The 27,236-nt window shown below is 35.5% G+C and overlaps 2 protein-coding genes across 2 annotated transcripts in view; both read right to left on the reverse strand.

Moving 5' to 3' along the window:
* CTNNA3 (catenin alpha 3) overlaps window positions 1-27,236 on the reverse strand; it is a gene marked incomplete at both ends in the record, with an annotated part of 1,638,358 nt that overhangs the window by 405,841 nt on the left and 1,205,281 nt on the right.
* On the reverse strand, window positions 23,065-23,415 carry LOC307057679 (small ribosomal subunit protein eS21-like). Its single transcript, XM_079710896.1, has one exon. The coding sequence runs from the start codon at window positions 23,385-23,387 to the stop codon at window positions 23,136-23,138; it is 252 nt and encodes an 83-aa protein (XP_079567022.1). The 5' UTR covers window positions 23,388-23,415; the 3' UTR covers window positions 23,065-23,135.

Below are 27,236 nucleotides of genomic sequence, written 5' to 3' on the forward strand. Positions count from 1 at the left end.
ACTTTTTGATAGAATGTTCCACATGAAAACCTAGGGTTGTGATGTTGAATTAGGTAATTTATATTAAATGATTTTTCTGATGTTTGACACATAATATATACTTAATAAATCATGGTGTTATTATTTCAATTAATAAAGGAATTACTTAAAATAAGTATCTAGTGAGATGATCTCTAAATGAATTTTTATTAATTAACTTTAAACAGTTTGTCTAATTTCAAGTGTTTGCTACCTATTTTGCCTCCTTAAGGAGGTGATAATGTCTCTCCAGCCATGAAGAGTGTTTCTGAACTAAATTAGATTGACCCTCACTAATGCTCTTGCATCCATTTGTGTCCAATGTTCTTCTCTTTATGTATGAGTGATGAAGGAATTCCTACACATTATGCAACTCAAAACCATATAAATATCTCTGGGACATTTTCTTTGGAACCACCACCCTTCTCTGCATAACACTATGATCACATTTCTTATTCTTTCACTGCACTCTACATTTGAGTAGTACATTAAAATGTACTGGACTCAGATGACCTGCGTTCCTGCCTTGTGCCACACTGGATTGCAAGGTTGTTATTTTTCTTGGCAAGCTATCTCTTAAAACAGGCTTCAAACTAAACTCCCTGTCTTTCTAATTTGCACAAACTCTCTTCTGCTGGTCAGAATATTGGTGACTGGATTTGTTACACTTGTTCCTTTTAGCCATACTAACCACTATGGCTGTGTTGGTCACATATTGAAAGCAGCATCTTTACAGACTGACTTTTCTGCCTAAATAGACATTTTTAACCTTTTAGCTTTTAGTACACAGTAGAATGAGACATTTATCCAACATCATGATTTGGGGAGGCAAAGAAACATTTTTCTGCAAGTGCTATCTGCAGTATCATCTCTCCATGAAGAACAAGAAAAGGACACTATCTAATGGCAGCTAATCTAAATAGGAAAGAAACTGAGAACATACGAGAATCATTTTGAGGAATGTTTTCCAACTATATGCATCCCCCTGACCCCCAAAGAAGGCCTGCCTCCCCTTTTGAGGGTCAGCATTTAGAATAGACAGGAGTTATGACCCATTGGTGTGATGCAGAGGTAATGATTGTGATGCTTTAATCCTTCATTTCTTCATCTTTAGTCACTCTCCTTCATTAAGACAGAGAATGAGAATGGAATACAAAATACTGTGGGGCTTTTATCTCCATTGAAGGGTATTTTCTCTCCACTATCTACTTTATATGTGAGATCTATAAGTTTTGTTGTTGTATGGATTTCCAGTGTGATAGGGAAAAAGTCAATATTAATGTGACTTTGTTTCTGTATCAATCTTCAGATATTTAAACCTGAAACTGTATAAAGAAAAGCCATTACAGTTATAATAAAACCCTACTTGTATGTTTAAGGTATATATGTGTATACAAGTAAACACACGTACAAGTACTTGTATGTACAGATACATACATATATACAAGGAACAAGTACATACAATATACTGGTATGTGTATTGTTTGTATATTAGAATTTCCTTTAATTGTCCAAAGAACATAAATAAATAATTACTATCATTACCCTCATTCTTATCAAAGAAACAAAGGCAAACAGTAATCAAATGGCTTATTCCAAGTTCAAATACTGATAAGTGGTAGAGCTGGGATTGAACCCAGGAAGTTCATATCAAGAGCTTTTGCTCTAAATCACTTCTTGATGCTGTTACTTTAGTATAATTATGTCATTAAAAGTAATATATACATAAGTTTTCCATGACAATCCAATGAAATAAGCATACATCTCCGTCACAGAAAATGTAGATTCTGTTGATATGCTTTACTTTCTTGAGGTTTAAAAGCTTTCAGGACAAAATTTTCTTTCAAAGGACTTTATCTAGAACTCATTAAATTGCTCTGTTTTGTTAAACAACTATGAATTTGCTCTTTAGAGGGCCCCTCTGATAGTAATAAATGTCTATCATCTGACTTTCTAAGAACATCAAACACCTACTAGCAGATTTATGGGAGAGTGGAAAACGTCCAATTACTTTCAGCGAATGCTTTCTTAAAAGTGCATGCATTCTAACCATACAGGGAATTTAAACAACTGTGCTTAAAACATAGAAAACAGGAAAGGAAGGCTTAAGTCAATTCATCATTTTTATTATGTACTCTCAACTCTACCCAAACCATGTCTAAAAACCACATTTCAGTGGCATTTACTACTACTTCCCCACTCCATTTTTAAAGCAGCCTATGCACATATCAAATGGATGGATTTATATATCACATAATGTAGGAGGAATACTTAGCATTGATAATAATAAGAATTAAAGAAATTCTTTGAACATTGCTGCTTTTTAGATCACTCCTAATATCTGATTATTCCTTCTTTCTCTTATTTCTTTAATTAGCTGTGGCTTTGATACTAGGCATATATTTATTTGAAGCCAGAAGACCACTCTTAACAACTTGCAGATATTCAAAAATGTTTTCACTCATTATTGACAGTTCTACTTTAACACTTTCAATTACTTTCTAATAAATTTCCAATGGTATATATTTCTCATTTTTCAAATGGTGGTTTCTTCCTCTCTCAAATGTAAAATTATAGTTCGTTCAACCATTTCTTTCTCTTGATAAAGTACATGTTATCTTTTAGTCTTAAATTAGAAGCTCCACCACACACAACAGAGGAAGCCCCCAGATCATTCTTATTGGCACAAAGGACCAGAAAAGACTGCAAAGTGGACAAAGATTCACTTCAATGTCCTTCTTTCTTTATGTCACTTTCTAATGTATCTTCTTCCAAAACCCAAATTTTAATTGTTCTTAAGCTCTCCGAAGTATACCACCTAGGCCTGCCACAGAGATCTCCTTGATATATAAATATCCCTCCCACTCCCTATGTAGTCTTTCAATAATACTCATACTCTTTAGTAAAAATGACCTTGTCAATCAACGTTTGGATTAAAGAAATTCAAACTAAAATGTCAGTGACTGTAATTCAGATGTTTAAAGAGTACATTAAACCTTTTAAAAGAACAGTGTGGTAAACTCACTGAAAATGAATGTGTAATTCACAGACTGGAATGGGGAGATATTTTTCAATCACAGAGTTATCCTCACTACTCCTTATCTATATAAGCAAGCCACAAACACACATATCTCACACTGTTGACACATCAGAACAGACACTGCTAATGGACTTCTGACCCTAAAGTGGAAACAGAATATATAAGATAACCTCAGAATTCCTTGGCATTTCTCTTTTGCTAATGAGCACATTATTCTAACATTATTCTGGAACAAAGTTATGGAATTTCTGGCACTATTTCATCAACCTAATTATGACTGTATCAAATTTACTTCTATTGACATTTTCTGGGTATTCTGTGTGTCTCTTATGTACCACATAGTTAACTTGTATCTAGAAACATGGTTAATGAGTGGCTTCAGATGGGAAAGCCCTGGGAAAGTTTGAATAATGAGCAGAGGCCAAAGGGAAATTTTCTGGGTATGAGAATTTATGTTGCCCTAACTTCACTTCATGCTCTTGGCCCACTTAACACACTTCCTGAACTCACACCTAAACTCATCTCATCCTCTTCAATCTAAATTCTACACAGAATTTCCTAGCCACAACAAGGAATGCACAAAAGGGTCATGAATGAACTTGGGGTTCTTCTAGTTTTAGTAGTTCCTGTGGGGAAACCAGGAGAGATAATATAATCACAGTAAAATGGTACAGCTAGACACACCGGTGTAGTGTGATACCTATAAAACATCTCACCAGGGCTTCCCTGGTGGTGCAGTGGTTGGGAGTCTGCCTGCCAATGTGGGGGACACGGGTTCATGCCCCGGTCCGGGAGGATGCCACATGCGCGGAGTGGCTGGGACCCTGGGCCATGGCCGCTGGGCCTGTGCGTCCGGAGCCTGTGCTCCGTGGCGGGAGAGGCCGCAGTGGTGAGGGGCCCACGTAACACAAACAAAAAACAAAAAACAAAAAAACAACAAAAAAAGCCCATCTCACCCCATTTGATTTTGGAGAATTAGATTTGAGAACACTTTTAGAAATCAGAACTCAAAATATAAGTTCGATAGCAGTGAGCCCATACCGTATACTAGATCACTGTCTTCTAGCTGGAGTCACTATAGAGAAATTTGGTTTGTGTATGAAAATAGCAAAACAAGACTGAAGATTGAGAGTTCTCTTTCTAAAATGATAATAGGTCACATTCCAAAACTTTAAAATGCAATGTCTAAAACCTAATTATACAAAATTCAAATCAGAGACCTTCTCTTTTGCTTAGCTTCTCCTACATAAGCCCTTTTAGAGTGCTCTGAATCAATCTGTTCTGCCCTTGGAAACCTCCAAACTCAGGAAGCACTGAGTGCCCCAGATCTTTCCCATTTTTCTTTCCTTACTACCTGTTTCTACTCCTTCAGTAGCCTGAATTGCTCCCTGCTACTCTGATTAAGTAATCTGTACTAAAAATAGGCAAAGAACATACAGATAAATACATTTGCATTTTTAAAAAAATTTCCTAAAGGGAATGTCCTAATTACAAAATGCTACAGTGAGACAGTTGAGGAAAGGTTTATAAGTAAGTAAATAAATACATTTAGGGATGACTCTGCCTAAAGAATCAGATCAAAAAGAAAAAGATCAGCCTTGGCCTTGGGATAAACTTTGGTGAAAATAATTATCCTTCAGCTGGAGTCAAGATCCCAGACTCGCCTGCTCCTCACAGAATATTTTTATCTGAAGATAGGACCACTTTCCTCCATCCAGCAGTTCCATCATACTTTAGGGACCTACCCAAGCCTAGCTCTAGGAAAACATAGGGTTAACTTTGCAACCCAGTACCAAGTCAAGAGTACGCTAGTCTTACTCTGATGTCAGGCCCTAGGCTTCTGCATCTTGGCACCATGTCTTTATCTTGTAGAGTTTCTCCTCTAGAATGAGGTTCTACCTCTGATCCTCAGCCCTTGGGCTGAGAGCATCCAAAGTACAGATAGACTGCCCTTGTGGTTTCCCTTTACCTCTCCACATATTACTTGCACCTTGGTTCTCTGTCACTATGTTTCCTCTGCCTCCTAGAATAATCACTTATAATCACTGTCAGGACATTCTTGTCACAGATCATTTGCCCATATTTTCAGGTTGTGTCTTTTTCTACCGTCAGCAGATACTACGTTGCATCTGCCAGAGTGGCACTTCTCTCATCTGGAATATGCAATGTGTTTCCAAGATCCCTTCTAATCCTAGTGTAGGACTTAAAATGCTGTGTTTCCCAAAGCTTACTCTGTCAGTAAACAATTAGGATGAGCTAGACTAAGGATAATTGAGCTTTCTTTTTCTTATGTACATAAGAGTACAGAGGTCTGACAGATGAGGTGAATCACCCAAGATGGAATACTTCATAACTGTCAGACCTGAGAATATAATCCCAGTCTCATGACTCCTAGGGTTTGGGCTCCTTTCTCTACACAATTTTGGTGGATTACAGACAGCCAATGTCATGCCATTCTTCAAGTAAGATTATGCAAGGAGGTGAAAATAAACATGTTGACTTGCCGGACTTTAAAGTGGAAGAAAGTATTAAATTGGATTACCTAATTTATAGGATATGTTACCCTAAGCATATATTTAGCTTCTCTCAACTTCAATTTCTTCTGTCAGTTTGCAAATAATAATGTCATATTTGCAAATACTGTTTGAAAATTTAAAAAGATGTGTTTATGTGCTTAAAATTCTGTCTGGTATAAAGTAGGGCTTCAGGGGCACCTTCAAGATGGTGGAGAAGTAAGACATGGAGATCACCTTCCTCCCCACAAATACATCAAAACTACATCTGCATGTGGAACAACTCCTACAGAACACCTACTGAACGCTGGCAGAAGACCTCAGACCTCCCAAAAGGCAAGAAACTCCCCACGTAACTGGGTAGGGCAAAAGAAAAAAGAAACAACAGAGACCAAAGAATAGGGATGGGACCTGCACCAGTGGGAGGGAGCTGTGAAGGAGGAAAGGTTTCCACACACCAGGAAGCCCCTTCACTGGTGGAGACGGGGTGGCATGGGAGAAGCTTCAGAGCCATGGAGGAGAGCGCAGCAACAAGGGTGCAGAGGGCAAAGCAGAGAGACTCCTTCACAGAGGATCAGTGCTGACCAGCACTCACCAGCCCAAGAGGCTTGTCTGCTCACCTGCCAGGGTGGGTGGGGGCTGGGAGCTGAGTCTCGGGCTTGGGAGGTCGGATCCCAGGGAGAGGACTGGGGTTGGCTGCGTGAACATAGCCTGAAGGGACTAGTGTGCCACAGCTAGCCATGGGAGGAGTCCGGGAAAAGTCTGGACCTGCCTAAGAGGCAAGAGACAATTGTTTTGGGGTGCACAAGGAAGAGGATTCAGAGCACCACCTAAACGAGCTCCAGAGAAGGGCGCGAGCCATGGCTATCAGCACGGACACCAGAGATGGGCATGAAACGCTAATGCTGTTACTGCAGCCACCAAGAAGCCTGGGTGCAAGCACAGGTCATGATCCACACCTCCCCTCCTGGGAGTCTGTGTAACCCACCACTGCCAGGATCCCGTGATCCAGGGACAACTTCCCTGGGAGAACACACGGCATGCCTCAGGCTGTTGCAACATCACACTGGCCTCTGCCGCCGCAGTCTCGCCCCGCATTCTGTACCCCTCCCTCCCCGCCACCCCGCCTGAGTGAGCCAGAGCCCCCTAATAAGCTGCTAATTTAATTCTGTCCTGTATGAGCAAAGAACAAATGCCCTCAGGCGACCTATATGCAGAGAAGGGGCCAAATCCAAAGCTGAACCCCAGAGCTGTGCGAACAAAGAAGAGAGAGGGAAATTTCTCCCAGCAGCCTCAGGAGCAGCGGATTAAATCTTCACAGTCAACTTTATGTACCCTGAATCTGTGGAATTCTTGAATAGACAATGAATAAAACTGAGGCGGTAGACTTTGGGAGCAACTGTAGATTTGGGGTTTGCTTTCTGCATCTGATTAGTTTCTGGTTTTATGTTTATCATAGTTCAGTATTTAGAGCTTATTATCACTGGAAGATTTGTTTATTGATTTGGTTGCTCTCTTCCCTTTTTTAGAATATATATATATATTTTTTCCTTTTTCTCTTTCCGTGAGTGTGTATGTGTATGATTCTTTGTGTGACTTTGTCTGTATAGCTTTGCTTTTGCCATTTGTCCTAGGGTTCTGACTGTCTGCTTTTTATTTTTTGGTATAGTTTTAGTGCTTGTTATCATTGGTGGATTTGTTTTTTGGTTTGGTTACACTCTTCTTTCTTTCTCTGTTTCCTTTTTAATTTTATTACGTTTTAATTTTTAATATTTTTTCCATTTTAATAACTTTATTTTATTGTATTTATTTATTTATTTTTCTTTCCTTCTTTCTTTTTCTCCCTGTTCTTCTGAACCGTGTGGCTGACAGGGTCTTGGTGCTCTGCCCGGGTGTCAGGCCTGAGCCTCTGAGGTGGGAGAGCTGAGCTCAGGACACTGGTCCACCACAGACCTCCTGGCCCCAAGTAACATCAAATGGCGAATGCTCTCCTAGAGATATCCATCTCAACGCTAAGACCCAGCTCCACTCAACGACCAGCAAGCTCCAGTGTTGGACACCCTATGCCAAACAACTAGCAAGACAGGAACACAAGCCCACCCATTAGCACAGAGGCTGCCTAAAATCATAATAAGTTCACAGAAACCCCGAAACACAACATCAGACGTGGTCCTGCCCACCAGAAATACAATATCCAGCCTCTTCCACCATAACTCAGGCACCGGTACTCTCCACAACCGACTGAAACAACCTTACCCACTGGGGGCAGACACAAAATACAATGGGAACTACGAACCTGCAGCCTGTGAAAAGGAGACCCCAAATACAGTGTTAAGCAAAATGAAAAGACAGAGAAATACACAGCAGAGGAAGGAGAAAGGTAAAATCCCAACAGACCAAACAAATGAAGAGGAAATAGGCAGTCTACCTGAAAAAGAATTCAGAGTAATGATAGTAAAGATGATCCAAAATATTGGAAATAGAATGGAGAAAATACAAGAAGTGCTAGAAGAACTAAAGAGCAAACAAACAATGATGAACAACACAATAAATGAAATTAAAAATTCTCTAGAAGGAATCATAGCAGAATAACTAAGGCAGAAGAACTGATAAGTGACCTGGAAGAAAAAATAGTGGAAACAACTACCATGAAGCAGAAAAAGAAAAAAGAATAAAAAGAATTAAGACAATTTCAGAGAACTCTGGGACAATATTAAATGCACCAAAAACCAAATTACAGGGTTCCCAGAAGAAAAAGAGAAAAAGAAAGGGACTGAGAAAATATCTGAAGGGATTATAGTTGAAAACTTCTCTAATATGGGTAAGGAAATAGTCAATCAAGTCCAGGAAGCACAAAGAGTCTCATACAGGATAAATACAAGGAGAAACACACCAAGACACATAATAATCAAACTATCAAAAATAAAATATCAAGAAAAAATATTAAAAGCAGCAAGGAAAAAGAAACAATTAACATACAAGGGAATCCCCATAAGGTTAACAGCTGATCTTTCAGCAGAAACTCTGCAAGCCAGAAGGGAGTGGCAGGACATATTTAAAGTGATGAAAGGGAAAAAACTACAATCAAGATTACTCTGCCCAGCAAGGATCTCATTCATATTCAACAGAGAAATTAAAACCTTTACAGACAAGCAAAAGCTAAGAGAATTCAGCACCACCAAACCAGCTTTACAATAAATGCTAAAGGAACTTCTCTAGGCAGGAAACACAAAAGAAGCAAAAGACCTACAATAACAAACCCAAAACAATTAAGAAAATGGTAATAGGAATATACATATCAATAACAACCTTAAATGTAAATGGATTAATGTTCCAACCAAAAGACATAGACTGGCTGAATGGATACAAAAACAAGACCCGTATATACACTGTCTACAAGAGACCCACTTCAGACCTAGGGACACATACAGATTGAAAGTGAGGGGATGGAAAAAGATATTCCATGCAGGGTCTTCCCTGGTGGTGCAGTGGTTGAGAGTCTGCCTGCCAATGCAGGGGACATGGGTTCGTGCCCCAGTCCGGGAAGATCCCACATGCTGCAGAGCGGCTGGACCCATGAGCCATGGCCACTGAGCCTGCGTGTCTGGAGCCTGTGCTCTGCAATGGGAGAGGCCACAACAGTGAGAGGCCCATGTACAGAAAAAAAAAAAAAAAAAAAAAGATATTCCATGCAAATGGAAATCAAAAGAAAGCTGGAGTATTAATTCTCATATCAGACAAAATAGACTTTAAAATAAAGACTATTACAAGAGACAAAGAAGGACATTACATAATGATCAAGGGATCAATCCAAGAAGATATAACAATTGTAAATATTTATGCACCCAACATAGCAATACATAAGGCAGATGTTAACAGCCATAAAAGGGGAAATTGACAGTAACACAATCATAGTAGGGGACTTTAACATCCCATTTTCACCAATAGACAGGTCATCCAAAATGAAAATAAATAAGGAAACGCAAGCTTTAAATGACACATTAAACAAGATGGACTTAATCGATAGTTATAGCACTTTCCATCAAACAACAGCAGATTACACTTTCTTAAGTGCTCATGTAACATTCTCCAGGATAGATCATATCTTGGGTCACAAATCAAGCCTTGGTAAATTTAAGAAAACTGAAATCGTATCAAGTATCTTTTCCAACCACAATGCTATGAGACTAGATATCAATTAAAAGAAATAAATCTGTAAAAAGTACAAACACATGGAGGCTAAACAATACATTACTAAATAACCAAGAGATCACTGAAGAAATCAAAGAGGAAACCAAGAAATACCTAGAAACAAATGACAATGAAAACACAACAACCCAAAACCTATGGGATGCAGCAAAAGGAGTATTACGAGAGAAGATTATAGCAATACAATCCTACCTCAAGAAATAAGAAACACCTCAAATAAACGACCTAACCTTACACCTAAAGCAGTTAGAGAAAGAAGAACAAAAAAATCCCCAAAGTCAGAAGAAGGAAAGAAATAAAAAAGATCACATTGGAAATAAATGAAAAAAAAATGAAGGAAACGATAGTAAAGATCAATAAAACTAAAGCTGGTTCTTTGAGAAGATAAACAAAATTGATAAAGCATTAGCCAGACTCATCAAGAAAATAAGGGAGAAGACTCAAATCATTAGAAAAGAAAATATTCTTTTGAATAAAAATTTGAAAAATTCCTCAAATCAAAAGAAATAGAAAATATAAACAGACCAATCACAAGCACTGAAATTGAAACTGTGATTAAAAATCTTCCAGCAAACAAAAGCCTAGGACTGGATGGCTTCACAGGCGAATTCTATCAAACATTTCGAAAAGAGCTAACACCTATCCTTCTTAAACTTTTCCAAAATATAGCAGAGGGAGGAACACTCTCAAACTCATTGTATGAGGCAACCATCACCCTGATACCAAAACCAGATAAAGATGCCACAATAAATGAAAACTATAGGCCAATATCACTGATGAACCTAGATGCAAAAATCCTCAACAAAATACTACCAAACAGAATCCAGCAGCACATTAAAGATTTCAGTTTCTGATAGCTGTGTATTAAAATCTACCATCATGAGTCTGAACTTGTCTATTTCTCCCTATATTCTAATTTGCCTTATCTATTCTGAAAGTTGCCTACAAGTTATTATTCTGTTTTTTTATCGTAACATATTATGTTCTTTTAAAAAGTCCCTATTGATGTTTTTCCCCTAAATTCTTTTGTCTACTATTAATATTTAGACACACACAGCTTTTAACATTTTCCCTGCACATATATAGCATATATATTTATATATTTAATTTCTCTATGTCTTTAAAAAATATTTTCCCTACAAGAGTAGTAGTTACCATTTTTATAGTCAAATATAATAATTTTGGACTTCTTTCCAAAAAGTTTAATCAATTTACATTTTATTATAATTATTGAAAATATTTAGATTGATTTCTACTGTCTTACTTTATTTTTCTGTTCAGTGTGCCTTTTAGTTCAAATTTTTTGTTGTTTTTGTTAGCTTGGTTTTTTTGCGGGGTCTTTCTGGTCTCCTTTCCTCTCCTGCTTTCTTAGAATGATTTTCATGTGCTCTTCCTTTTTCCCTTCTACAAATGGTATAGCTCTGGTATGTACTTCTATTCTTTTAATATTTACCCTTACATTTTAACATACCCAGCAAACTATACACACACATGCTCACACATACACATATAATTTCTACCAGAGATTAAAGTTAAGTAACTCCCACCTACCTACCAAATAAGACAAGAATATTAGCAAATTTAAACTATGCATTGAACCTTCTCCTCCCTAGCTCTTTTCCCCAAGAATTTCAGTTCTACCTATTGAGTTTTTTCTATTTTTTAAAATTTTATCCAAGTATATTATGTATAAAGTGCACATATTTTGGCTGTACAACTCTATGAATTTTCACAAACCAAACATGCACATATGACCAGCACTTAGAGTGAGAAACAACATTAGAGCTACCATATAATCCTGCAACCCCACTCCTGGGCATCTATACAGAGAAAAACATAATTTGAAAAGATACATGCACCCAATGTTCACAGTAGCACTATTTACAACAGCCAAGACATGGAAGCAACCTAAGTGTCCATCAACAGATGAACGGATAAAGAAGATGTGGTATATGTGTATATATGTATACAAACATAAATACATACAATGGAATATTACTCAGCCACAAAAAAAAAGAAATAATGCAATTTTCAGCAACATGGATGAGACCTAGAGATTATCATACTAAGTGAAGTAAGCCAGACAAAGACAAATATCATATGATATTGCTTATATGTGAAATCTAAAGAAAGGAGACAAATGAACTTATTTACAGAACAAAAAATAGACTCACAGACATAGAAAACAATCTTATGGATACCAAAGGGGAGAGTGGAGAGGGAAAAATTAGGAGTTTGGGATTAAAATACACACACTACTATATATAAAATAGGTAAGCTATAAGGATCTACTGTATAGCACAGGGAACTATATTCAGTATCTTGTAATAACCTACAATGAAAGAGAATATAAAAAAGAATATATATATTTACATCTTTATCCCTTTACTGTATACCTGAAACTAACACAACATTGTAAATCAACTATATTTCAATAAAAATTTTTAAAAAAGAAACAAAATTAATAGCTCCCCAAAAGTCCCTCTTGTATTTACCTCAAAACTACCTCTCTTCCAATGGTGACACATCCTGACTTCTACCAGCATAGAATTTTTTTATTGTTATTTAAGTATTTTATATCAATTAAATCAGTTACTATGCATTCTTTCCTGTCTTCTTTCACTCAATATTATGTTTGTGGAAAAAAATTTATATTGTGAGTGATGTTTCAGCCTCATTGCTTTATAGTTTCACAGAGTATAAATATATCATGGTTTATTTATTAATTCTACTGTTGATGGGTATTTCCTACTTAGGGCTATTATGATAATTTCCAAATCTGTTCTACTTCCAACTTTTGGCTATTACATGTCTTTTGGATATCACATATATATATTTCTCTCAGTTTTATAACTAGGTCATAGGGTATACATATATTCAGTTAAAATTAATACTGCTAAAATGTTTTCCACTTTAACCTGTTTTTTAGAAAATAAAAATGTAGGTTTGTTTAAAGTTAGCAATTACTTATATTTACCAATACATCAAAAACATTTGTGATTACCATACTTTCTCTTTACTTTCATTCTTCTTGCTGAAGAGTATACTTAATAAGTAACTGTTCATTGTAAATTCTTTTAGTGTTTAAATATTTGGAAATGTTCCTATTTTGCCTTCAGTCTTTAGGGATAGTTTAGCTACATATAAAATTCTAGGCTGATAGTTAATTTCACATAAAACTTTTAAGCCATGGCTGCTTTTAGTTTCTTTTGTCTACTGTAAATCTTCACACCCCACCCCACCCCCACATAAGCATTCTGTATTTCCTTCCTGGTGTTTTTTAGAATTGGCTCTTATCATTAACTTCTTTGTTTTGTTTCCAGTGAGCAGTTAAAGATTATGTATATTTATCTTGTTTTGCCCTCAGTATGAGCTTTCAACTTGAAGAATTATTTCACTCTTCAATTCTACATAAGTCTTCTGCCTTTTTAAAATGTTTTCTTTGTTGTTGTTTTGGGTTTTTTTATTTTATTTTTTTTTCTCAGTGGGATTCCCCTGAGATATGTGCTAGAATTTCTTAATCTCTATTGCCATATCTTTTATTTTTTTCCTACATATTTTACATTGTTTATCTCTTTGTGTTGCATTTTTTGTGAATTCCTCAGTTCTATCATTCAAGTCACTAATACTTTCTATGATACTGTGATTTAAATATACTTTATCTATCGATCATTTTATTTTAATGTTTTTAGTTTCAGTCTCTCAGAACTCCTTTGTCCATCTAGCTTTCTTTTTCTTCCCAATCTAGGCCAGTGGAATTTAAAAGCTATAGCTTTAGCCACCAGATTCATACAATGTACTTTGCTGCAATTCCCTTCACATTGGGGAAAGCTTTGAATCATGGGGGTTAAAAAAAATAAAAACTCCACTCTGGAGTCCAGTCTACCCTTGGCTTTAGTTCCCTCCCACTGCCATACATATATTATATATATATATATATATATAAATTTCTGATGCACAAAGATATTTTTCTTGATTTTTATATTTTTACTATATATTATTTCTGTTTAATTCTTTACTGTAATATTTTCAATATGAACTTTCAGTGTTATCTTGGTTTATGTTCCTTTCATTGTATTTGTGGTTTGTACTAGCTTTCCACTGACCTCACTTAGATCTAAAATCGTATTATTTTAATCCTCATGTTGCCAGTATCTGAATATTGCAAATTTATACAGTAAGCAATCAATAAAAGTTTTTGATTACATAACTTGATTTTAGTTCATCTAACTAGAGGAAGTATAACTAATTTTCTATTGGCAATATGGAAGTCTAACTGGAATTGTTATATTTTTACTACTGTAAATAAAGTAAAGCAACTATAAATCACTTCAGCAAAAGATGTAATATCTGAATTGTAATATGGAATGTATTTTCTGAAATTCTGATTACTCTGAGTTTTTTTTTTTATTATCTAAGTCTGTTTTGACTAATTTAAAGTATGGCTGGTTATAAACTAGAATTTCATGACAAAAAAAAATGTGAGTTGATTAATGCTTAACTTTAAATAATTCTAGAGCACTGGAACCCTGATGCTGTAAATCTTAACAAAAGTTAATCTACAGTGATTTTGCAAGGTTAAGAAGAGCAAGTCCTAAGTTTTCCAAGGGAGTCCCACAGAAGGAAAATCCTTTAAATCCTCTGTGACTGATTGAATTTCTCCTTTAATGTATCCTTAGGTAAATAGTGAATGACATGAATAATTGTATTTTATTTAAATGTAAATTATTATTTTAAAAAGAGGACTTTTCTACCGTTGAGATAAAAATTTCATCATCTCTAAGCTCACATCACTGAAATTAGGAAATAACATGAGATCACTTTCAGAAATCACATAATCACTCTCATCTATACATTTTTAATAAGTATGGCTATAAATTGTCAACTGTGTGGCTTAGGAAAGCATAATAGATAATGGATTTCGTAGAATGACATTTCCTAACAATTTCATTTTAGACAGTTTCACTTAAGTGTCATGTTAGATGAGGAGTTTTTGTGTAAAATACTAAAGTTATTATGTGTGCTTTTAATGTAAGTAGTGTGCCACATTTAAATATAGGTTCTTGGATTACAGACATATGGTTTCCATGGGTTTCATGAACTTCTTGCTGCCTTTGGGGACCCTCAATATTGCATTTTGCTTGGTAAGTTCCATAGCTTTTTTTTTTTTTTTTTTTTGAGGTACACGGGCCTCTCACTGTTGTGGCCTCTCCCATTGCAGAGCACAGGCTCCGGACGCGCAGGCTCAACAGCCATGGCTCACGGGCCTAGCCGCTCCACGGCTTGTGGGATCTTGCCGGACTGGGGCACAAACCCGCGTCCCCTGCATTGGCACGCAGACTCTCAACCACTGCGCCACCAGGGAAGCCCCTAGCATTGCTTATTTTGATAATAATATAAATCAATTTAGTGTCTTGATATCCAATTGGAAGACAATATAATAATAATAAACAATATTAATAATAGCTAATATTTATACAGAATTTATCATATACCCAGAACTGTTTTAAGAGCTTAGCTAATTCATTTAATCCTACTAAGATCCCTTTGCTGTAGACACTACTATTAGTCCTATTATATAAATGAGGAAACTGAAACACAAGGAGATTCCATAGCTAATAGGTGGTAGAACAATGATTCCAACACAGGTGGTCTCACACCAGAGATCCAGGTAGTCACACACAATTGGGACTATTGGGCACCTTTAATGCATTTGTTCCATGAAGACCAATTCAAATAAAACCAACTTGAAAATGACAAGTTACAATACCATATGATACAGTATTTCAATTATTTAACAACTCAAAGAATTTAACATGAAAAATATGACTTCTAAAAGTCTAAATAAAGATGGAAATTCTCAAATTGCATTAGGATAACAAAGTCCTGCATCAAAGAATCAGTAGAAAGGCTTGGAATCAGTTAAAACTCTGTCATCTATAACATGGTAGAATATGTAAAGTCCCTTCACCTCTCAGTCTGAATTCCCTCATAGGAAACATGGGAATGATGCTCCTGTTCTAAATTGTTTTAAAATTACAATAGACAATATATCATAAAAGCATTTCATAAATTATAAAATTATGTAGAATTTGTTAGCAAATAAAAACCTTTCTAGACCCTCATACAATACTGAATCTTTCTAATAATTATTAAAAAAACAAGCCAAACCATGTTAAGGGATTTAAGAGGTAACGTGAGGGCTTCCCTGGTGGTGCAGTGGTTGAGAGTCTGCCTGCCGATGCAGGGGACACAGGTTCGTGCCCCAGTCCGGGAGGATCCCACATGCCATGGAGCAGTTGGGCCCGTGAGCCATCGCCGCTGAGCCTGCGCGTCCGGAGCCTGTGCTCCGCAACGGGAGAGGCCACGACAGTGAGAGGCCCATGTACCGAAAAAAAAAAAAAAAAGAGAGAGAGAGATAACTTGAATTTATGAAGAAATAGTGTGGTGTAATATACGCAATTCCTGTGACAACTCTATATATCTTATTGTAATGCTGATTTACTTTTCAACTTCCTCTCCTAAACCATTAGATCCTGATGATATAAACTAAGCAACTAATATTAAAGGTTACTTCTATGCTTAAATGAATAGGGCACGCTCAATACAGTTTGAAGTAGCAGACTTAGATTTAGTCCTCTAGTCTTTCTAATTCTCAAACAAAAACCAAACAAACAAAAACCCACAGGTGAGGATGGTCAACCAAGATGTGGGGGGAAAAGTGTATTGTTTTGGAGAAGGAGGAACTAATATGTTTTTTAAATTAATCAATAGCAGAACAAAAATAATTAACCAAGCAAAAAGTAAAAGGATTTTAACAATCATAAAAGAGGTATAGCTAAGCAAAAGATCAAGGACTTTTCTCCAAAAAATGGTTCTAGAAAAATTGACAATTCAAAAGAAAAAGATTTCGTTTATCTTCATACTTCATATGATACCAATACAACTGATTTTAGTATCAGGATAATGCTTGCCCCTTCCAGGAGATACTGGTGCTCTGGAGCTAGGCAAAGAGAAAGTACAAAGATGGCACCTGTCATTCTCCATCACTGTAGAGTATTCCAGAGAGCGCCTAGATGTGTGTGTTAAATGAGATGCCTGACTCTCAGGCCAATGCTTTAAAATAAGCAGGTAAGCATCTTCAGTTTAAGTCTGGGTGAACTGACTGCCATAGAGCTGGGCCCTGGGGCAGGTGAGTCTAAGTCCATGAGCCCTTTATTAGTTGTTTCTCAGATCACTAGGGTTTTGAGATGCGAGCCCCACTGGTTTTCAATGTTAGATGTTTTGGGAGATCATCTCTCAGGTACAGGTATTAAAAGTTGAGGTTCCCTATGTGGGATTCAAACCCTTAGCTCTCTGTAAAAAAGCTCCGGGTTTTGAGTTTTCTCTTGGTTGTGGGTCACCACTCCAGGAATGAGGTTTATGGTGAGATTGTGTTCCAGCCTGTCTTAACTGCTCTGCTGTTATTTTCTTCTAATTTGTCCAGTGTAGTCATCACTAATCCAGCCTTTAGGTCTTCTTTAAGAGGAAAGTGTTCCATATGTAGCTGTAGACTCAGTGTGCCTATGGGAGGAGGTGAGTTCAGGTTGTTCCTATATTGTCATCTTGAACACTTGTATGTATTTTTTAATATAATGGATGTACTCTAATTATAATCTTATGGAATATATTCACAGGGAAATCCAACAGGTATTTATATCAACATGGTAATGTTTATGTTTGGAGAGTGAGATTATTTATGGATGGAAATTTTCTAATCTTTTTTATTAAAACATGGTAATATTATTTCTATCTTTCAAACAATAATTTCATGAAGAAGAGAAAAAAAAAGAATTGCCAGGTTACCATGATAAATTAAAGGATATGAAGTTTTAGTGACTAATTGTTTAGATTTAGTTATTTCCGAAGAAATGTGATATGGTGGCTAGAGTATGCAGATTTCTGCAGATTTTGGTCTTCAGATTCATGACTTAGTCTTTAGGGATTCCTTATAATAAAGAAAATAATTAACCAAATTAAAAATGTGAAAATAAAAATGATACTGTAACTGTTTGTACATTGTGTATGTTGAATATTAGAGCTAGCATAGTGGGCTATAATAAAAGATTGTTTGGCTAATAAGCCAAAACACTGAGTGTGAAAATGGCTTCAATTACTTTACTGGAGGAAAAGATAAAAATCACAAAATAGAAGGTTAATTTTCCTCTTAATAATAAAAGATTCATTGCACTGACTTATGAGGGGATGTTAGTAAGAACATATATAAAGCCTGTTTATAAAATATATATAAATAATATGAGAATTATATTATCATAGTTTCATAGAAACATACTTAGCCAATGTCTCAAAGAAAATCAATATCAGAATTGGAACAAGACAATATTCTTCCCACTAAATCACAAAACCTCATTTCATTCTTATAAAATCAAATGACAGTATAATTAAATATTATAATTCATATAATCTCAGGCAAGCTCCTCAGTATCTCAGAAACATACTTTGTTATCAATGTCCCATATTGATAGCATTAGATTATTGCCAGTTTGGGCTATTAAAACAATATTCCAATAAACGTCATGGTACATATATCTTTCACAATTATATCTCTAGTATAGATATCTGAAGTGAAGCTGATTTGATAGCAAACTGGGCTCAATGTGACTGTCATGAAAAATTATATCTCTGTAATTTAATCTATTTTGTTTGGTTATAAGTAAAGTTGAGGATATACATTTTTATTTGTATGCATTTGTGCTTTTTACTGTTAGTTGTCTGTTCATATTTGCCTATTCTTCAGTGCATTGTTTTCTATTGATTTGTAGTAATACTTTATATATAAAACAGTCTTAAACACTTGAACCACTGTGTCTGCTATATGCATGGTAAGTATTTTCTCTGAGTCTATAGCTTGTCTTTTCACTCAAAGTTTATGTTACTTTGCTCATATAAAAGTTTAAATGCTGATAAAATAAAATCTGTCAAATTTTTCATAGGATTCTGGCTCCTATATGTTGATTTAAAAGACCGATCTTGGGCTTCCCTGGTGATGCTGTGGTTGAGAGTCTGCCTGCCGATGCAGGGGACACGGGTTTGTGCCCCAGCCCGGCAAGATCCCACAAGCCGTGGAGTGGCCGGGCCCGTGAGCCATGGCCACTGAGCCTGCGCATCTGGAGCCTGTGCTCCGCAACGGGAGAGGCCACGACAGTGAGAGGCCCGCGTACCGCAGAAAGAAAAGAAAAGAAAAAAAAAGACCAATCTTTAGGTGGCCTTGAAAACTAAGTTGTACCCATCTCAACGATTTTGAGATAAGAATAGTGTGATTAAAAGCACATAGTCTGAAACCAGATTCTCTGGATTTAAATCCTGGGCCACCCTCATCTAACTATATCTGTGATATTAAATGAGTTACTCAACTTTCCTGCATGTAGTTCCTCATCTATAAATTGAATAAATATATGTAAAGAGCTTAGAATATGGCCTGGTACAGACTAAGCGCTATATAAATGTTTACTGATAAACATGGAGTTTGTTACTCTAAGTAGATTCCTCTGTATAAACTACAACAATGTAATTTTCATATTAAAATTTTATTCAGATCGTTTTCATTCATTCATTCATTCATATAAGGAAGTGCTTACTATGAACATCTCTGGCACCAAGCCAGGCACTAAAAACTTAGTAAGTATGAAATGTTCCCTTTTTCATGGAGCTTACTGTCTAATATGTGAGAGAATAAAATTTCAGTATGATAATTGCAAGGAGAGATAAAAATGCTGTGACGAGTTTGATCTATTCAGATTTGGGAAGCTACTTCCCTGAGGAAGTTATGCTTAAACTGAAATCTAAATGATAAGGAGAAATTATTCTGGAGAAAAGGGAAAGAAAGGCCATTCTTGTAAATTTAACTAGGTCAATTAATGAAGTTATAGTCTCAATTCATTTTAAACTACTCTTACAAATAAGCACTATTTCATAAACAGTAGTTCTAAATGCCACTTGGCGATTCAAAGATTAAATAATTAAGAATTCTTTCAACTCAAGTTATTTGTGTGAACGACATAATGCAAACATTTGTAAAGGATTGATTGCTTTTAGAAAGGCTGATATTGAATTTAATTTTTCTTCATTTACTCTCTTGCAGAAATACCTATTGTACATTTTAGAAAAATTCTGCTATTTTTCCAGTATATAAAGACACTTTGTACAAAGTTTTGATACACATGTAGTTAAACAAATTAAAAAATCCTAGAAAATATTTCCTTTAAATGGTTAATAAAATGAGAGATGAAAGAAATAAATTAAAGGAAATTAAAGGTGCTGGGGTTGCATGCACCAACAAGAAGTGGTTGTATCCACAAGTTATGGGACAATTCAGTGAATATCGCATTGTAGAGCTTTGAGGTTTTTTTTTTTAGTGCTGATTGGAAATCTGCAGTGTATAGAAATGCCAACCAATAAAGAAGCAAGAGGGGAGGGGAAAGAGGGAACCGACACAATGGAGATCTCAGGCACTGCACTGGGCCCTTTTCTACATGCAGTATAATGTGGTAAAAAGCATATGAGGCATGTTGTCATTTTGTTTTTCAATTGCTTGATTTGGACATTTTAACAACTGAAATTAAAAATGATTTTTTATAGTTAAAGTTTTAGCTTAATAAATAATCTTAAGTAAAAAATTATAAATGAATGCCTTTAGAAAGCTTTTTCAATTCCAGGAAATTCCAGGAGCTGTGCTTTTTTGGCTCCTATAAATTATAACGTTTAGCAAAAGGCAGTAACTACTGCATTACCAAAGGGCATTCGTCCAGCAAATCTAGATTCCAGACAACACCATCATTTTAGGGAAATAATTTAATGACTCAGAGTCTAGCAATATATCTTTTAAAATAATAATGTGTTACAGAGTGTTAAACTGCTATTTTTGTGGAAGAATACATGCATTTCTTTTTGATCCTTTTCTACATGAAAATGGAAATAACTGAGTTGACAAATGACACTAAAATACTAAAAGTGCCAAACTTTATAATGGGCTTCATTTGTGAAAGGAAGATAGCATTGGCTTTGATTATCAGATTTCTTACTGGGAAATAAATTATCTTTTTCTCCATCTTGGGTTGTAGTCTAAGTTTAAACTCATTTTTTAGATGTAATTGCTATATTAAATAATTTTCTATAAAACTCATCCTAACGATCAAAAAGCAAAAACTTCAACCACTCTGAGTTCCATTCCACGGCTCAGAAAATAAAGCAGTTAACAGCCCAACCTACCTCCGAATAATTGTATACAAGATGGCAGCAGAATATCTTAAAAGGATAAGCTCTTTTTAGAAACTCATGCAATTTTAATTTATTTTCTCATTTTGTTTTTTTGCAGTGATAGTGCACATGGTAGAAGGTTTTGGTATTCTTTTCCAAGAGTTTAAAAAATCTACTTTGTTTGAAGTGCTAATATAAATACAGTTTGAATAAATAACCTGTAAGGTGAAAGTGAATCTAATGTATATAAAGAACAGTTTATTGTCCATTGTTTCTTGTATAACACAGTAAGGCTTTAGACCTCACTTTATTCTATTAAAGTTAAAGGGCCACCATTCAGCGAAACACTAAGAGTTTTACATTTCAGGTTTAGTAGAAATAAAGTGGTAAATATTCATTTTATAGTGAATGAGTAGACAGGGGTGATATCAGGGAACATCACAGAATATAGCAAGTGATTGCATTTTACAACACCGAGAAAACATTTCTTAGAATATTTACACTTAAAAGAAAAATCTTGTTCTGCTGCATCACCTCTCAAAGAAGAAATAGGAGCAGAAGAAAAATGTACTGGGTTTAAGATTCTGCTATAGTAGTATTTAAAATGCTGCCTCATTTTCTCACAAGCTAGAGAAGTTACTTTGCTCAAAATTAATTATTCCTTTTTTTCAAGTTGCTTATGAACTAGATTTGTAAAGATTCCTAATGAACCTAATCATTCCAACCACAGTTCCCTGTCCAAGTCACAAGCTTAGCTTTTTTGAAGATAAAGTAAGACTAGGAAGATTTTTCTAATTTTAGCGTTCACCAACCTTGTGACTATGGGCTAATCACTTGGTCTCTCAGTGTTTGTTTCCTCCAATATAAATAGGACTTCGCAATAGTACACACCACATAGAGCTTTGAGGGGATTAAATAACCATGCACACACACACATATACATATTTACATTTAGTACATTGCCTTGTGACAGTACTTAAGCAAATCTAATTAATAATTGGTTGTAGTAATGATAATAGTCCTAGTTGCAATAGCATGGATTAAGACGGTATAGGTATAATCACATGAGTAGTTACAGACAATATTTAGTGAGCAGTCACTATGTGTCAGACACTTTTTTATGCTTGACTTGTATCACCTTATTTAACCAGCAAAACAGTACAATGAGATAAATAAAATGCTCACCTCCATTTTATGGATGAGGAAAAAACTAGGGCACAGAAATTAGAGAAATGAATGCAACACAGAAGAGAGAGAGGCATATATGTTTTAGAAGGTAATAAAAAAGTCAGAAGAGAAAAAATATTTTCTAGATGCCTAAGAAAACATATAAAAATTGTCTAGATTCAGAGACAATTTAGTAATTAAATGTTAAATGTAAGAACAATTAAGAATAATACAGTTGTAAAAATTTCCTTAAGACTTTAAGAAAATACTGCTATATTGGACTCCTGGATTTGTAATTCCTTTTTCATAAAATAAAATTAAATTATAAAAAAATTGGTTGATAGCTCTCCTGAAAAGTTTTAACCCTTTTATCATAACACAAAGCAAATGCTAACACCTGTTATCTCTTAAGCATCCTGCCAAGGTCAAACCTGCCATGCTTTCCCACATATTATCTGGAACCATATTTCATGGTAGTTCAAAATTTCTACCTGAAAGATTTGGGAATCATTCTAATCTCAAATTTGAATAGTTCCTGATTTATAAAGGTCTAAAAAATAAAATCATGTACACTTTCATTTATAAAATGTCTCCTGTACTTTTATATTTTTAATTACAAAAAGTCAAACAATATAGATACATCATGTAAAATGTTAAATCTCTTTTAATTATTTCCATTCCATCCATGGAGAGCTATACTTAACAGTTTATCTATATCCTTCCAGTTCTTTCTCTGTAGTGTTCTCTTAAAAATAAAACACACCAAAAAATTTGTATACTATATATTTATTTGTGACAAGCTTTGTTTTTACTTGTCAATTACATATGTGAGACATCAGTACCAACAGATCAACGTCACAATTTTTTTTTTTTTTTTTTTGGTTTTCACTCTTTATTTATAACACACGTTTCACATCCAGGATCCTCTCCAGTCAGAAGTTCTTTGAGACAATGCCGTCAGCCTTGGCCAGTCGGAGAATGGAGTCATCTGACTCGCCCATCCTGTGAATGGCCCTGCAGATGGCATAGGTTTTAAACTGGCCGTTGAACCTGCCTGTCACCTTGTCAACCTCGGCCACGTTCATCTGGATGGACGCGTGGTCCTTGGCGCCTATGATGCGGTTGCTGGCAGAGCATTTCTGCGGCATGTACAGGTCCACGAACTCGCCGGCATCATTCTGCATGTTGAGAGAGCATCTGGTGACACCACAACAAGCGTGAGCGCAGAAAGAACCTCACACTTTTTTAATGGCCATAAGAACCCATGATGTACCTTAATCATAATTATTTATATCCTTTTCTATAGAAATTTTATCTCTATTTGTTGTTATTACAAACAGTAATTAATATCTTTATGCCCTTGTTCGTATGTGAAAATATTTTTGTAAGATAGATTCTTAAGACTGGAAAAGCTGGATCAGTACATACTCAAATTTGTATAGTCTGCCAAATTGCCCTCAGAGAACATTTTCACCAATCCGCACAAGGTAAATAATCCTCCCAAAAGTGAATAAGAATATGATTTACAAAACCTCAAAAATATTTTGGTATAAATCTAGGAAAACATGTACAGGATCTTTACGCTGAAAGGAACAAAATGCTGATGAAAGATGTCAAAGACCTAAATAATTTGGGAAAAATACTATGTTCAGGGGTTGGAAGCCTCGACATTGTAAAAACATCAGTTGTTCCCAAATTGATACTTGTATTTATTGCAATTCTAATCAAATTCCAAGTACAAGTTTTTAGATATAGACAGCCTGATTTTTTAAAGTATATGAAAATTCAAAAGAACTAGAATAACTAAAGTGATTTTGAAAAAGAAGAATAAAGTTGGAGGAATCATTCTACCTAAATTTAAGATTCACTGTAAAACTATGGTAATCAAGACAATGTGGTATTGGTGAAGGGATAGACACACAGATCAATGAAACAGAATAGAGAGTCTAGAAATACATGGGTAAGTGATTTTTCACAAAATGCAAAAGAATCCAACGGAGGAAAAAGTAGTCTTTTCAACAAATAATATTGGAAAAATTGGATATACCTATGTAGCAAAAAGAATCTGCCCTAAACCTCATATGTTATCCAAAATTTAACTCAAACTGGATCATGATCTAAATATGAAATGTAAACCCATAAAATATTTTTAAAAATATAGGAGAAAACTTTTATGACCTGGTGTTAGATAAAGAGTTCTTACATATGATACCAAAAGCACATTACATAAAATAAATAATTATTAATTAGATTTCAACAAAATTTAAAACTTTTGTTCTTCAAACACACTGTTGAGAGGACGAGAAGATAAACTTCAGAATTAGAGAAAGTATTTATAAATCATATATCTGATAATGATCTTGTATCCAGAATATATAAAGAATTCTCAAAACTTAATAATAAGGAAACAAACAACTCAATTTAAATGTTCCTGAAAATATCAAGTTCTGGTGGGAACATGGAAAAACTGGAACTCTCACATATTGTGCTGGTGGGTAGTTTCTTCTTTACCATATGCCTCAACAATACCATTCCTGGGAATTTAAATAAATAAAAATTTATGTTCACACAAAAATCTGTAATGAATATGTACGTAAGCTCTATTCATAATTTCTAAAAAAATGTAAATAATTCAAAATCCTGGTAAAGGACTGATTTGTCTTTAAAGAAACAAGAAATTCCTGTTAGATCCAGACAATTTATAACTTACAAGAAAGCAAAAGAAAGATGAGCAAAAGTGCCAGCTCCCCATGTCCCTGGTCCCCAAGGATGATGCTGAAACAAAAGGGGCCAAATAACATGATGGTGATAAGAAACTGCCTCATGACAGCTTCCTGGGAAGATAGGTAAGCAGGTGGAAAATGGTCTTGTTCACAAGCTCTGGCATGCTCTCATGTTCCAGGAATATCGCAGGGAATTCTGCCAAGACTTAGATCTGCTGTAGTTAAGCCTTTCCCACATGGCCTATGTGGAGACATGCAAGGCAGATGCTTACTATATGCCTCAGAAATCCCACTCCTGGGTATTAACCTTAGAGAGCGAAAACTTACGTTTACTCAAAAACCTGTACATGAATATTTATAGCAATCCTAGTCATAATCATACAAGCTGGAAATATTCCAAACGTCCTTCAACAGATGGATGAACAAATGTGATACATCCGTTCAATGGCATACTACTCAGCTATAAAAAGAATGACTGATATGCTCAACAACTTGGATGAAAGCACTCTGTTATGGATTCTAGATTTGTGTTTTGTGTTTTATATGGTAGAATGCCTTTACTCTTTAAAAATATTATCCTTATAATTTCATCAAAACATTTGTTTTTTTCTTTCACATATATTATGAACTGAACTGTGTCCCCTCAAAATTCATATGTTGAAGCCCTAACTGCCAACACGACTGTATTTGGAAACAGGACCTTAAAGGAGATGGTTAAGGTTCAACAAAATCATAAGGGCAGGGTCCTAATCCAATAGGACTGGTGTTCTTATAAGAAGACGAAGAGACACCAAAGCTCTCCCTTTCAGCTCACACACAGAGAAAAGACCACGTGAGGACATGGTGGGAAGGTAGTCATTTACAAGCCAGCGAGAGAGGTCTCACCAGAAACCAACCCCGTCAGCATCTTGATCTTGGACTTCTAGGCTCCAGCACTGTAAGCAAATAAATGTCTGTTGTTTAGGCCACTCATTCTGTGGTATTTTGTTATGATAGCCCTAGCAGGCTAATGCTATGGAAATTACTTTTTTGTTATGAGGCGAATAATGGACTTAACATTTGTTTCTGCCAACATAAACAACCAAATGTCAAAACAAAATGTATTACATGTTTTCCCAAATGGTCCAAAATGCCACTTTTCTTAGATTAAATTCCTGTTTCATATGGATCTGATCTTGGTTTCTCTATTGTTTTCCATAGATCTATTTGCATATTCCTGTGCCTATACTATACTGTTTTAATTATAGTAGCTTTTATGCTTAGTTTAATATCTGGTACAATAAGCCTTCACTTATGTTCTCTTGTCAGTTTTCTTAAATAATTTAATTCAATACTGCCCTCAGTTCCATCTGTCTATACAAATACTATTCAAAGTGCCAGTTCACAAGGAGATAATAATCTTGCAGCAGAATGTAAATTAAATATAATACTTGGTGTACTGTTTATCTGACAGTTTTCATAGTAAGGCATTTTCCATAAACAAACCAGTGCATTGATTCTGACACATTCTAATAATGAATTGGAGAAAAAAACATCTACTCATATAAGTTGCAGATTTGTGGACCACACTATAGTAACATCGGCTTAGACTTCCTCAACCATGAATAAGCTGAAACCAGGGAACCATGTTTGACCTAGAGGTTTTTAATCAGCTTGCAATAGGGCACAAGTCCCTTATTCTTGCGTTTCCTCATCAGTGTTTCTGTTGACTTTCCCACTCTTCCCAGTCTGGGGTCCAGAGAAGGAGAAGTAGGACCTTCTCAAGGGTTTAGGTAGTATATAATCCCAGGTAAAATTTCTCATATCATTTCTCACTTACCAAATGGTTGAACTTTTATCTTCTTCACAACTGCTGGGTAAATTGCTCTGACATCAAATTCTGTATTCTATCCTGCTCTATTATTTATTGTATAAATTCTGGTTCCTTGGAACTCACAAATCCCTTTTTCTCTCAAGAAATCTCACTTCTTATAATAAAGCCTTGGTGTCTAGACTACTGTTTTGGTTTGTTGTTTTAAAACATTTTTCTTTGTGTGTTTTAAATTCCTTAAGCTATCCTCAGCCCTTCAGGAAAAAAAAAAGTGTTAAATGTTAGAGCTTGGTGTGGGTTGAAGTGATAAAGAGGGAAAAGTAGTAGCATGGAGAAACAGTTACAATCTGGCAAAAACTGACCAACAGAGGAGCCTGGAGTTGGAGTAGAGAGTGAGAGAATACAAGCACAAGTCAGACATGCTTGTGGGACATGAGTATTTCCCAGGGATCTGAAAAATCTGTGAAGCGAATCTCATAAAAAGACTGGACATTGTACAC

Source organism: Hyperoodon ampullatus, assembly GCF_949752795.1.
Source record: "Hyperoodon ampullatus genome assembly, chromosome: 1".
Taxonomy (NCBI): Eukaryota; Metazoa; Chordata; class Mammalia; order Artiodactyla; family Ziphiidae; genus Hyperoodon; species Hyperoodon ampullatus.

What these genes read in the sequence shown, in the direction of transcription:
- LOC307057679 (XM_079710896.1), bottom strand. Translation starts at nt 23,387, where the DNA reads ATGCAGAATGATGCCGGCGAGTTCGTGGACCTGTACATGCCGCAGAAA.